Source organism: Hipposideros armiger, unplaced genomic scaffold, assembly GCF_001890085.2.
Source record: "Hipposideros armiger isolate ML-2016 unplaced genomic scaffold, ASM189008v1 scaffold_299, whole genome shotgun sequence".
NCBI lineage: Eukaryota > Metazoa > Chordata > Mammalia > Chiroptera > Hipposideridae > Hipposideros > Hipposideros armiger.
The window spans coordinates 544186-556547 of NW_017731649.1; the positions used below are offsets into that span (position 1 = coordinate 544186).

The following is a 12362-nucleotide window of genomic DNA, read 5'->3' on the forward strand; positions in this document are numbered from 1 at the left end:
GCGGGGCGGGCTGGGGACAAAGATCATTGAACCTACAGGGGTTTGGCTGACATTTGTAGCATGTTAGCGATATGTTTCAGAGTATTTCCATTTCATGTTATTGACTTGAAAAAAAAGTGTTCATCAGCAGTTCTGTCCCGTATGTGCCATTGTGTTGTCCAGTTAAAATTGGCAGTTGAATTAAATGTGTCTGTTTTGAATGTGCTACTCTGTAAAAACATGGGGAGAGTTTTTATAGTTTTAATACTTGCTAATTTATATACTTAGATAAAACTAGTAATTTCCCCCCTTTTTAGAAGAAATCCTCACATGTTTGAAAACAGAAAGCCAAAAATGATTTTGAGGGAGAGTTTGTAAGAGTTACAGAGTGCCATGGTGCTGTCTTAGTCCAATGTGGTGTCTCCCTGTTGAGATAAATGGAGATGAATTATTTTTTCTTCTCACATTGTTCTTGCCTAGGTTTTTTGAATAGAGAGTTTTCTGCCTTTTGTTATTTCCTTTTCTTATGATTTTTAAATTATATGACCTTAATAAGTAAGAATTTTACTTCCTGTGACCTCTAAAATTGTTTAAATGTTGAACGTTAACGTCAGTGCCTCAGACATCGTTCCAGTAGCCAATTACTGGGTGGTTGGGACAGTCATGATGTATTTTTCTATGTTTTTCAATGCAAAAATGCATCAAGACTTCCCGATGACCCAGTAGTTTAAACTGCAGCATTATCTGTGCTGAGCACGTCTCCTTGAGGTCCCTCGTGTACTCAGACAGAAACAGGAAAGTACAGTATGAATATTTTATCATGTTCTCGTTATCAGCAGTGAAACTGGGAGCATTCATCTTCTGGCGCTATTCACATTTTTAATGAGGCCATTCTGACTGTTCCCTTTCACAGACCCAGTGACTGGAGACATTAGTTGATGCCGGTGACTTGCTCAAGGTCCCTTATCAGTTCCATGAAAGGCCACTGATACAGCCTTTAATTTTCCAACTTCCAGCAGAGGGCACTGTGTATCATCAGATTCTATGATAATATCAGACATCCTGGTGCTTAAATTTGTGCGTTTAGGTGGGGATCTCAGGTTTTTACCTTGTTTTTATTGTGGGCTTTTGGTTATGATTCAAGATTTTTGTTAGCTGTGTGAGTTTTTTAGGTGTAACGATAAATAATCTACTCTCTGTGTCTGTACTTGTTTTTGGTGGTATAGTCTAGAATAAGGTATTCAGAGTGGTAAACTGGTATTGTAAGGAGCACCTCTGTCTGTCTGCAAGGCGGTCGAGAGACATGTCTCATAGTTCAGAGCCCACAGTTCAGAGCCCAGTGCCCGAGTGAGCGAGTGAGTGAATGAAAACGTGTAGGAAGAGAGGCGGGTTAGGGTCATCTTTGGGGACATGCAAAATGGGTAATATGCATACTTACTCAGTAATAGCTGTGTGGTGGTTAATTGTATGTCAGAAATTATTGTATCCTGTGAGCAAACATTTTATCACCTTTTTTCAAGGTCAGATAATTTTGCATTGTAAAGACTTATTAATGGTTTTACTTGAAGTATAAGTAAGTGTTATTTTATTGCTATTAAGACAATGATTCTTCCCATTTTTAGTTGTATTTTTCATATATACAGTTGGTAAGCAATACTTAATTGATATATTCATAAAAATCTATGTCGCTTTAATAAGCATGTTTAAAATACTAATTTTAGTCAAGGAAAAAGTCTTTGAATGATTGGATTGGAGTGACTGAATTATCACTGACACTTTATTTTTTCATTGAGCATTTAAATTTCCTTATTTTTACTAGATTTGTTAAATTGAGGGTACAAAACACTGGGTAAGGTTTGTCCAGTGTCATTCATGGACATTAACTTGAAAATAATGACTTACCTACAATTTTGGATGTCAATAAACCTGGCAGGGTAAGAGGCGCATGTTAAAATAATGGAGCGTTTAAATTACATCAGTGTATAAGAGCATTTTTACACCTAAATTGTTGAGCTAAATCCAAATTATAAATCATAGACTGCGTAAACTCTGAAGCATATAATTTGATGAAAAGATTTTTGTTTTTACTTATAATGATTACTCTAGTTTGAATTGACTCACATTATATTCTCTCCTTATTTATCTTTGGGTGAATGGAGAAGATGAGGATGGAGGAAAGAAAACTTTGTTGTTAGAAAGGAATTACTATTGGGTTGTCGGAAAAGTCATGATGCGTTTTTGCAACGAAAAACATAGAAAAAATATGTCATGACTTTTCCAACAACCTGATATTTTAGTTAGGCAGTCCATAACTATAAATCTGTAATCATCATATGTGTTTGTTTATGTGTTTTTTATTTTTGAAGAAGTGTTTGTTATTTGAACTAACTTATTAATGAGTGGGCATAGCAGTGATTCCAGATACTTAACTTCTGGCAGGCTCATTGCCATTTGTCTGAGATTAATAGCCTTGAATGTTGCTGCTGGAAATGCCTGTCATTTTGAATCACTAACTAGTGCAAATACCCTGATAACTGTGTTGACTTCCCATTTCACCAAACAGGAAGATTTATTTGAATCAATATTGACCTCAATTTGGTTTGAGCCAACATTTAACTCAATAGATATTTTCTTTCCAGTATAAGTCGTCATCTTCTATTTAACTTGCAGATAATTTTGCAGAAAGGCAAAACATTTATCTTTCACATTTTAGAAAGTCTGTGCTTATTAATGGCTTTCAGATGTTTTTTGACCACAGTACACAACACAAAATCATATTTCACATTATGCCCTGGTGGACACATACCTGCATGTATATATATGCACCCGAAAGCGTGTCACATAATGCTACCCTGACCTTACATCCGGCCAGTGGGGGCAGGGAGACACGCTAGTTGAAGAACTCTGTAATTGAAGTAACCTACCCTTTGAATTAATGTGACCCTGAATACCTGGAAGTACATAAACATTACTACAGTGCTAATCCTTAGAAATGGGCCAAATTACTGTTTCTCTTGGTTTGTTTTTGGCCGGTCCTCGTTTTTGTAGTGTCAGACTGGATGATGAAAAGTGCCTGGAATTTCTGTGACTTTAAGAAAAAGTGTGTGAGTAGGATGTATTTTTTTAAGGCATGCGTCAGTGTGAGCGTTGAAAAATGCTCCCCAAGCGGCTGAAGGGATCTTCGGGGATCATCTTGGGTGACTTTTATCAGGCGACAAAGACAATAGCTAGCTCTTGGGAAATTTCTCTCCCCCGTGTGTAAGAGCTCAGTATCAGGCTCAACGTGGTGTAGATTTTCTCTGTGCCTTTTCATTGTGACTTGAGCCGTCGCTGTAGCAGCTGCACAGCGGCGTCATCTCTGTGTGCTACGCGAAGTCTTCGTGAATAATAGAGAATCATGTCAGATCTGCTCTCAGGACGGAAGCAGATACTTCAAGGAACTGACCTCTGAGGAGCTGGGGGTGATAACTCTGAGTGTGCTCATCTGAATATTCAGATACGCCCCATATGAAGGCAAGGCATTGGGCTGTTTATTATCTCAGAAAACTGTGTGCAGGTTTAAAAAGTAGTTCAGAAATCTGCACAGGTGGGCAGCAATGTTATTAGCTGCGTGACCTGGTTTTCAGAGACAGTAACATTCTTCTTTCAGAACTCAGGACGCTCCTGGGCCTGAGCTGACGCTGCCTGCAAGCATCGAATTCAGGGAGAGTTGTGAGTAATCTCAGATTCCATTGTTAGTGAATTACTGCTTGTTCCATTTTTCTCCATCTGATTTTCATGGGTTTTTGTTTTTGTTCTTTTTTTTCTTTTTTCTTCTGTTTTTGAACTCTTTTCACAGCTGAAGATTCATTTTTAGCTGCCATTATAAATTATACTAATAGCTCTACAGTCCATTTTAAGTTGTCACCTACGTATGTATTATACATGGCATGTCGGCATGTGCTGTCCGGCCAGTACAGACCTGATGTCAGTCCTACAGAGCGTCCTCACAGAGTGATCGCAATAGTCAACAAGATGGTGAGCATGATGGAAGGGGTGATTCAGGTAAGTGCACCTGTGACGCCATGCCAGCTCCCTCATGTGCTTGTCATTTTTAGTCAATCAAGATCGTTTCTGTAATGTTTCAGATTTGGTTATATGTTTGCCTTTATCTTAAGAATGTTTTCCTAAATTAAAAGTTATATAAGTTGTGTTGAAAAATGTATAGCTTTAAAAGTTGAAAAGAAATGTAATTTTTTTTCTATTTCTTCCCTGCAAACTTTAGAATAAGGGAAGATAAGCTGTGTACATGGTAACATAATAATCATGAAAGACACCCTTAAAATTATAATAGTTGTTGTGAGAAAGGATTGTAACTTGCTGTGAGTTTTCTTGGAATTTTTTAAAAAGTAATTTATTGAGATGAAAGTCACATAACATAAAATCAGCCATTTTACAGTGACCAATTCGGTAGCATTCAGTGCATTCACAGCCGTCCCCTCGCTCTGGCTCCAAAACATTTCCATCACCTGCAGTAGAGCCCCGCCCCACGAGCAGTTTGTCCCGGTGCCTTCCCCCAGGCCTGGCAAGCCCCTTAGAATCCTCTGTGGTTATAAGACGCACTTGCCCTTTTATAATGAGCCTCTTGTGCTGCTAGTAGGACTGTCTGGGGTTGTGTGGTTTTTTTTTTATAATCCTGGTGTAGGTGTAATATACATCGTGACATTTCTCACTTACCATGAGACTCAGGCTTAAATTCTTTCATAAATCTATTTGAAAATTTCAGGAAGCAAGGGTATTCTCTCGGTAGAATGGTTTGTTTCTTTTAGGGACTCTCTACAGTTGATAAATTGGCATAACAGTTTTCCATACTTACAGATAATTTGAAGATTTAATCTCAAAGTAAATTGACAGATTTTTAAAATAGTTTTCCTAAATCACGTGGCAATGCTGTTATTCAACTGTAAAACTCTAGGATAGGATGTTAAGTAACAGGATTAGATGGTTAGGTTGTTTTTCTCCTATTAGGATAGTTTGAGGCTAACTATGTAATCTTTCAACTCCCTCAGAATTGTTTGATGAGGGCAGAATTTTTAAAGAAATGTTTCTTTTATGTTTGAGTGGTTAGCACATGAATTTGGTGGAGTTAGGATTCTTTTACCCAGCTGCGGATAGGGATTTAAAAGGAGAGTCATTTTATTTGGACACTGTTCTGTACACTCTTATTTTATAAACAACCATGATTTCCTTTTCAGTTGTCATTCAAAGCCATTGTCTGTCTTCCATCATGTTCGGATTTCTAAAGCCTGTTTCAAATAAGAAAATCCTGTCATCAAACTGCTTTTGATAGATTTTCCATGTTGAATTTGAACTAGTCACTGAAATCACCATTATCAAATCAAGTCTTTTAAACTTCAGATTTAGGTTTAGTATGTGATTGGAGGAATCTTAACATTTTAGTAAGAAACTATGGTAGTGAATAATTTGAATTCTTTAATTTGTGAAAACATACTTTCAGAAAACAATTTATTCTTTTTTAGTATAAGTTTTTTATTCGTTTTTAAATTCTCAATTTTTTATTGTTTCTGTTGGTCTTTCCTGTCTCTTTCATAATTAATTAATCAATCCAGGGGAAGAGACTCTTCTTCCGGACCTTTAAGTAGTCAGACACACAGTATCATCGGGATGTTCAGAAGTCCTTCCTTTGTGAATCTTTTAAAGAGAGCCATATGTTCATGTGTCTATTGTAACGTCTTTAAAGATAAACTCTAGGAATTGATTTAGTTATTGTCCCAGTGTTCAGAACATAGAACTAGTCCCTTATGTCACATTCTCCAGGAGCTTCCCCGGGACCTTAAATGAGTATGTAATTTGGGAAGAACATAACTAAATGTCGTACCTTCATGTCGTACCTTCATATTGGTGTTTTGATTTTTTTGAACTACCATGATTGTTTACAAGTTTCTTTCTCTCGTTCTGCTTGATTTCCCCTCGTCTGTTTTTCTCCAGGAAGTAGACCAGGTTGATCAGGTAGGACATACTGCTGGGACCTGATCCTGGCTGTGTTGGCTTAGCTGAGTTTCTCATGCTGCTTCCATGTCAAATACAGCACTACAACTGGACTGAGCAGTTCATAACACTCATTCGGCAACGAAACATGCACTACTAAAATCCTTTTTGACTGTGCAACCTTTATCGGCATTTCATAATTTCTGCTTAATGCACTTCAGTGTGAATATGAAATGACAAAAGTTCTGTTTCTTCTCTTTATCGTTTATCCTTGGTTCCTATTCTTTGGATCTCATCTGAGGTTGCCTGGCCTGCACATGTGGTCGGGAGATGAGGCGATAGATCAGTACTTGATACCGAGTTGCTTGGTGTCCACGCCAGTGACTGCGAGTATCAGGGTGGCTGTGGGTAACCATGGGGACGTGTGTGTATACCTCACAGATTACCAGATAATGCACACCTTCCGATTCGGTGTTGTAGTATAATATTTGCCCTCTCCATTTCTCCATTGATTCCATAAATCGTAGCTGATTAGATCCATGTGTCTGTATGTACACCCTAAGAAGTGGTTATGGATTTGCCACCGCTGTGTATGTACCCAAATTCCTTTGCAAATATCTGGTATCTGTGGTAAATACCTGGTGACATGGGAAGGTACTGGTCTATCTTCAGCGGCTTTTCAAGAGCATCCCTTTTTGTGTTACTGTCTTTGTTTGTCCTGTAGCTGCTTATGGAGATGTGTTCTGTCTGCAGAAACAGAAGAACATCGCAGGGGCACTTGCTTTCTGGATGGCAAATGCGTCTGAACTCCTCAACTTCGTTAAGCAGGACCGAGATCTCAGTCGGATCACCTTGGATGCCCAAGACGTTTTAGCACACTTGGTTCAAATGGCGTTTAAGTAAGGAGCATAGTTTTGGAGATGACACTGTTCTATAAAGATTTAAATTGTATGTTTTCTTGTTGAATTTTCAAAACTAATTTTAAAGGTTTTCATTTACCCTAATTGAAGATGAATATCAAGAAGCATAAATAACTACGCAAAATGTGTTGACTTAATAAATTGAATTCAGTGAGCTATGTTTCACGAATCCTGAGAGTAAAACTATTATATTTTTAAATGAAAATATTTCCAAACATTACAAATTGTTTTACACATGATACCATGTCTGATGACAGCAGTGCCGCATGTTGAGATGATGAATACTGTTTATGTATTTTCAGGTATCTAGTTCACTGTCTTCAGTCGGAACTGAATAATTATATGCCGGCCTTCCTGGATGACCCTGAAGAGAACAGTCTACAAAGACCAAAAATAGGTTAGGATACTCTCTTTCACCTTCCCTCCCTTCTTCCCTTCTTTCCTTGTTCTCTCCTGCCTGTTTAACTTCATTTTGATATTTAATATTTGTAAGAGGGAGGTATTTTACAAATAAATCAGATGTCCTATTGGATTTGGCCTTCTTATTAAAATAATTTTAGCTATCGTCTGTTTTATTTAGCAGTAGTTGTAATTTTGCAGTGTCATGCTGGTCCTGCCTTTTAGAAAGTCTCTTAGGGTGAGCGTGAATATTAGCTAAGTCCGGTGAATACCCATATGTAGCTTACAGCCACGTCACGCCTCCTGTTTGAATGAGGCGGGTGTTCTAGAAGGGAGTGAGCAGGCCTTCCCGTAACTGCCATTTTCTGAGCATACGGCTGCTTCCCGAGGCTCTTCCCGAATGACATTGCTGCCCTGCCTCACCCTGCGTTTCTGAACAGACGACGTTTTGCACACGCTCACGGGCGCGATGTGTCTGCTGCGGCGATGCAGGGTCAATGCGGCCCTGACCATCCAGCTCTTCTCTCAGCTCTTCCACTTCATCAACATGTGGCTGTTCAACAGACTGGTCACCGACCCCGAGTCGGGGCTGTGCTCCCACTACTGGGGCGCCATCATCCGCCAGCAGCTGGGACACGTGGAAGCGTGGGCTGAGAAGCAGGGCCTGGAGCTGGCTGCTGACTGTCACCTCAGCAGGATCGTGCAGGTGGGTGGTCCCGGGAAGAACCGGGGTGCAGCAGAACCTCAGCACCCCCCTGCTGGGCTTTTTCATGTGTAGAAATAATGGAACCATGGTGTATGCGATTGCCTGGGTCGCTGTAACAGTACAGCACACTGGGTGGCTTAAACAACAGATTTTATTATCTCAGTTCTGGAGGCCTGAAGTCCAAGATCAAGGTGCAGCAGGGTTGGGCTGGGAGGGGGAGTCTGTGTCAGGGCCCTCTCCCAGCTTCTGGTGGGTCACTGGAGGTCTTTGGTGTTCCTGGGTCTGTAGACACATCCCCGCCCCCCTACCCCCACCCCTCACCTCTGTCCTCGTCTTCACAGAGCATTCGCCTGTCTGTGTCCACATGTCCGCTTCTTATAAGGGCATCAGTCAGAGATCTGCTGACTTCATTTTGACTAGATTGCACTCTCAAGGCCCTATCTCCAAATGAGGTCACATACTGAGGTGCACAGGGGTCCGACTTCAACATGGGAATTTGGGGAGACACAGCTCAACCCATAACAGGTGGTAACCAGTAGAACAAATATTCTTAAATGGTCCTTTTTATTCAGATTAGGAAAGTATATGTCATAAAGCTCTGTACTAGAAGACGAAGTCTTATTTAAAAATGGACACTCGTTAACTCTTAAGAATACAAAGCCAGGGGACCACAAAGCAAAAACCTGTATACTGTAGTAGACACACAAAAGAGAAAGAGAAAGGAAATCTAAATACCACTCCAGAAAATCCTCAAGTCACAAAGGAAGAGAACAACAGAAGAAGAGAAGAGTTCTAGAACAGCCAGATCCTAATGGCTTAACCATTTCTGGGGGGAATTTCTAAGATATTCGAAGTCAGTAACTGTTTTACACTTAAAGAAATGAATATCGATAGCCTCAAAACTAGGACAGATTTTTGTTACTACACCATAGTTTTGTATTCTCAGTTTCTTAGTCTAGTGTAAGGACATTTAGCACAGAAAGAGTCAGCTGCCTACCCTCCTGCTTTGACTGAGTCAGCTGGTTATAAAAAGGTCCTTGCAGTGAAGCTATTCAGACCCCAGTAATTGGTCATCTGAATGGTTATGGAAATATTTCCAGGCTCTAAGAATTTTTTAAATGTTTTATAACGTACAATTGAATTTCACTTTATATATGTATATATATTTTAGTAAAATTTAGAGGCCATGTAAAAACCCTTCATAGGCAATGCTTTCAGTTCAATTTAATGTATATAATTCATGTTAATGGAAGTTTGTTTTCTTAAAAATACCCTGCATTTCAAAATCCAATTAGCGAGTTACTACCTTTGTACAAATGTACATAAAGGAGAATATTTATGAAATACTTCTAAGTCATGTGTCCTGTTGTTTGTTCTCCTAAAAGGCAACCACTCTGCTTACAATGGACAAGTATGCACCTGATGACATTCCTAATATAAACAGCACCTGCTTTAAGTTAAACTCACTACAGCTTCAAGCCTTATTACAGAACTATCACTGTGCGCCCGATGAACCTTTTATCCCGACGGTAAGTGAACGGTGTCCCGTTACTACACACGGTGCTGCAGGGCGCGTTTGCACAGGGAGATGTGGGTGAAAAGCAGATAGGAGAACTTGTTTAATAAGTTACCTTATTTTCTGAGACTTAAGTAAGTAAGTTAGACGGTTGGATCCAGTATTGCATGTATGCCAACAAAAGACATCTCTGAAAATAGCCCCAAACTAGATACCACCAAGTGTCCCCCAGCAGTACCGTGTAGAAATGTCATGTCGTGGATGTAAAGGAATGCCACCCTGAGTGAAAAAGAATGAACCGTAGCTACATGACAACCTGGGTGCATGCTAGGTCATGATTTGCACAGAAGTTAAGTCAGATACAAGGTCCAAACAAGTGCTTCCAGCTGTCTGAACTTCAGGAGCCGACAAGAGCAGTGGCGAGGAAAGCTGGGAGCAGGGCCTTGGGGAGGGCCTGCCTGCGTGCGTGCGTGCCTGCCTGCCTGCCTGCATGTGTGCGTGCGTGCCTGCCTGCCTGCGTGTGTGTGTGCCTGCCTGCGTGTGTGCACACATGCCTGCCTGCCTGCCTGCGTGTGTGTGTGCCTGCCTGCGTGTGTGCGTGCCTGCCTGCCTGCCTGCGTGTGTGCACGCGTGCCGGGCCACTGCCCGGTAGGCTGCTGTGTTCACTTTAGTGTGCTGTGAAGTCAGGATTTGTGGACTTTGCTGTATGTGTGTTACGTGTTAATAAAAAGCTTTTAAACGGAAACCACTATAACCCATAATACAGAAATAACCACCCTGCCTATGTCATTAAATAGTCTATAAAAATAGGATTGTTAGCACTGGATGTTACAGAATTGTGCAAGGAAAAAATGATTCCTTTCAAAAAGAGGAAAAACCCATTTTCTTGGGACTAAACAACTTCTATTCAAAGCTACACATTACTTAAAATTAGTCATGAACGTCTTGGTTAGTATGTTGAGGTATGTGTTCGGCTGTTGTTTTGCTGCTTTACACCCGGGCCGTGGATATACTGACTGGGTGCTGTCCTTCCCTGGATGGCCCTGCACGTGCGGGGGTTGCGCCAGCCATGCAGCACCTCTCATTTGGCCTGTCTCCCTACCAGGACCTGATAGAAAACGTGGTGGCTGTTGCTGAAAACACGGCCGATGAGCTGGCCCGCAGCGATGGGCGGGAGGTGCAGCTGGAAGAGGACCCCGACCTGCAGCTGCCCTTCCTCCTGCCAGAGGACGGCTACTCGTGCGATGTCGTCAGGAACATCCCCAGCGGCTTACAGGAGTTCTTGGACCCTCTGTGTCAGAGAGGTGAGCGCGCCCTGAGCCGGGGCTGAGGCAGACCAGCGCTGACCCCTTCCCTTGGCGTTCCCTGAGCCTGGTGGCTCGAGTCGTCCTCCAGAGCCCGCTTGGTGTCGGTACCAGCCCAGTGGGCTTGTTCAAAGCGGCACAAGTGTTGGGACCAGATGGCCTGAGTTCTGATCCCAACCCCGACACCTACAGTCTCACCGTAAAGTGGCTGTGGTGACAGGACCCGCCTGTGGGTCTGCTGTGAGGATGGCTGGGTGCCTGCGCAGCCTGTGGGACTGTGGCCCAGGGCGGCACTGTCAGTGCCATGGCTGCGCTGTCACCGGGGCCAGGCCAGCATGTGGCTTGTGCTAAGACCTGGCCCCGGCGCAGCTCCCGTCCCGAGTTCCTCACCGCCTGGCCTACGGTTTCTCCTTGATGGTTCGCTGTGAGCACGCCATGCCGGTGGCACCATGACACCAGATGTTAGTCCCCATCTGCTGCCTCTCCATAGCGTGGAGCTCAGATGTGTCTCAAAATAGACCTCAAATTTCGGGGTTTTAAACAAATAGATAATGAAAAGTTAAGGCTATACGCCCATAGGTGTATCAATATAGTGAGTTGTGATTTTTTTTTTTTTAAGATTTTTATTGGGGAATTGAGGGAGGGGAACAGCACTGGGGAATCGGGGGGAGGGGTACAGAGAAGTTGCTCTTGTTTCGTTCTTCAGTCCAGTTGAGGAGGACGTGGCTTCACTGGCCCATGTTGGTATTATCATTGCGCTCTTCCTGAGTGAGGCAGATCGGTCGCTGGCCACTGGACCGCCGCTCACAGCGGCTCTTGGCAGCTCACATTGGCTGCCGGCCACTCAACGCTGGCTGCTGGCTACACACGGCAGCCCATGGCAACCCACTGCCACAGGGGCTGCAGCCTACGCCGTTGCCGGCGACTCACGGCAGCCCAGCTCCGGGTTGAGCTGTTGTTCAGCATCTTAGCTGTGGAGGGCAGTGTCACTGGCCCTCATATGTGGGTTCCCAACTGGGGCCCTCTGGTGTCCCAAGCCAGCTCTTAACCAATGCGCCACTTGGCCGGCCCTAGTGAGTTGTGATTTTTAACTTCAGCGAATATTTCACTCACCTCAATAGATTTTTATATCTTCAAAGATTTTCATAGTTTAAAAAGTTGGCTTTACAGAGGCTTATAAGGAAATGGAAACGTGACTGTCCTGGGCTCTCGGAGAAGCAGTGGCTGGGTGCGTGCGGTTCTAGAAGAACCAGTGCGGGGGGTGAATGGGTGGAGGCAGGAGTGGGCACGGGGCGCCCCAGCCCTGGTTCAGGGGACATGGGAGCCCCCGAGCCAGGGGTGCCTGTCAGAGATGCCTCAGCTGGTTCCTGGCACCAGAAGTGTATCCTCAGGGCCGGCCGAGTGGCACAATGGTTAAGAACTCGCTTGGGATGCCAGAGGGCCCCGGTTCGGATCCCACATAGGAGGGCCAGTGACACTGCCCTCCACAGCTAAGATGCTGAACAACAGCTCAACCTGGAGCTGGGCTGCTATGAGTCGCCGGCGGCGGC

General features: G+C 42.9%; 1 protein-coding gene across 15 annotated transcripts in view; it reads left to right on the forward strand.

Moving 5' to 3' along the window:
• Positions 1-12362, forward strand: part of AFDN (afadin, adherens junction formation factor) — a 93749-nt gene that overhangs the window by 43097 nt on the left and 38290 nt on the right. For 9 of the 15 annotated variants that reach the window (XM_019659479.1, XM_019659482.1, XM_019659484.1 and 6 more), the window contains 8 exons: positions 3629-3690; positions 3818-4023; positions 5968-5988; positions 6721-6866; positions 7190-7284; positions 7727-7992; positions 9378-9521; positions 10614-10812. In XM_019659479.1, coding sequence (XP_019515024.1) covers positions 3629-3690; positions 3818-4023; positions 5968-5988; positions 6721-6866; positions 7190-7284; positions 7727-7992; positions 9378-9521; positions 10614-10812 — 1139 coding nt within the window. The remainder of the gene's footprint in view (positions 1-3628; positions 3691-3817; positions 4024-5967; positions 5989-6720; positions 6867-7189; positions 7285-7726; positions 7993-9377; positions 9522-10613; positions 10813-12362) is intronic. The other 6 variants (XM_019659483.1, XM_019659487.1, XM_019659489.1 and 3 more) reach the window with 1 other exon arrangement.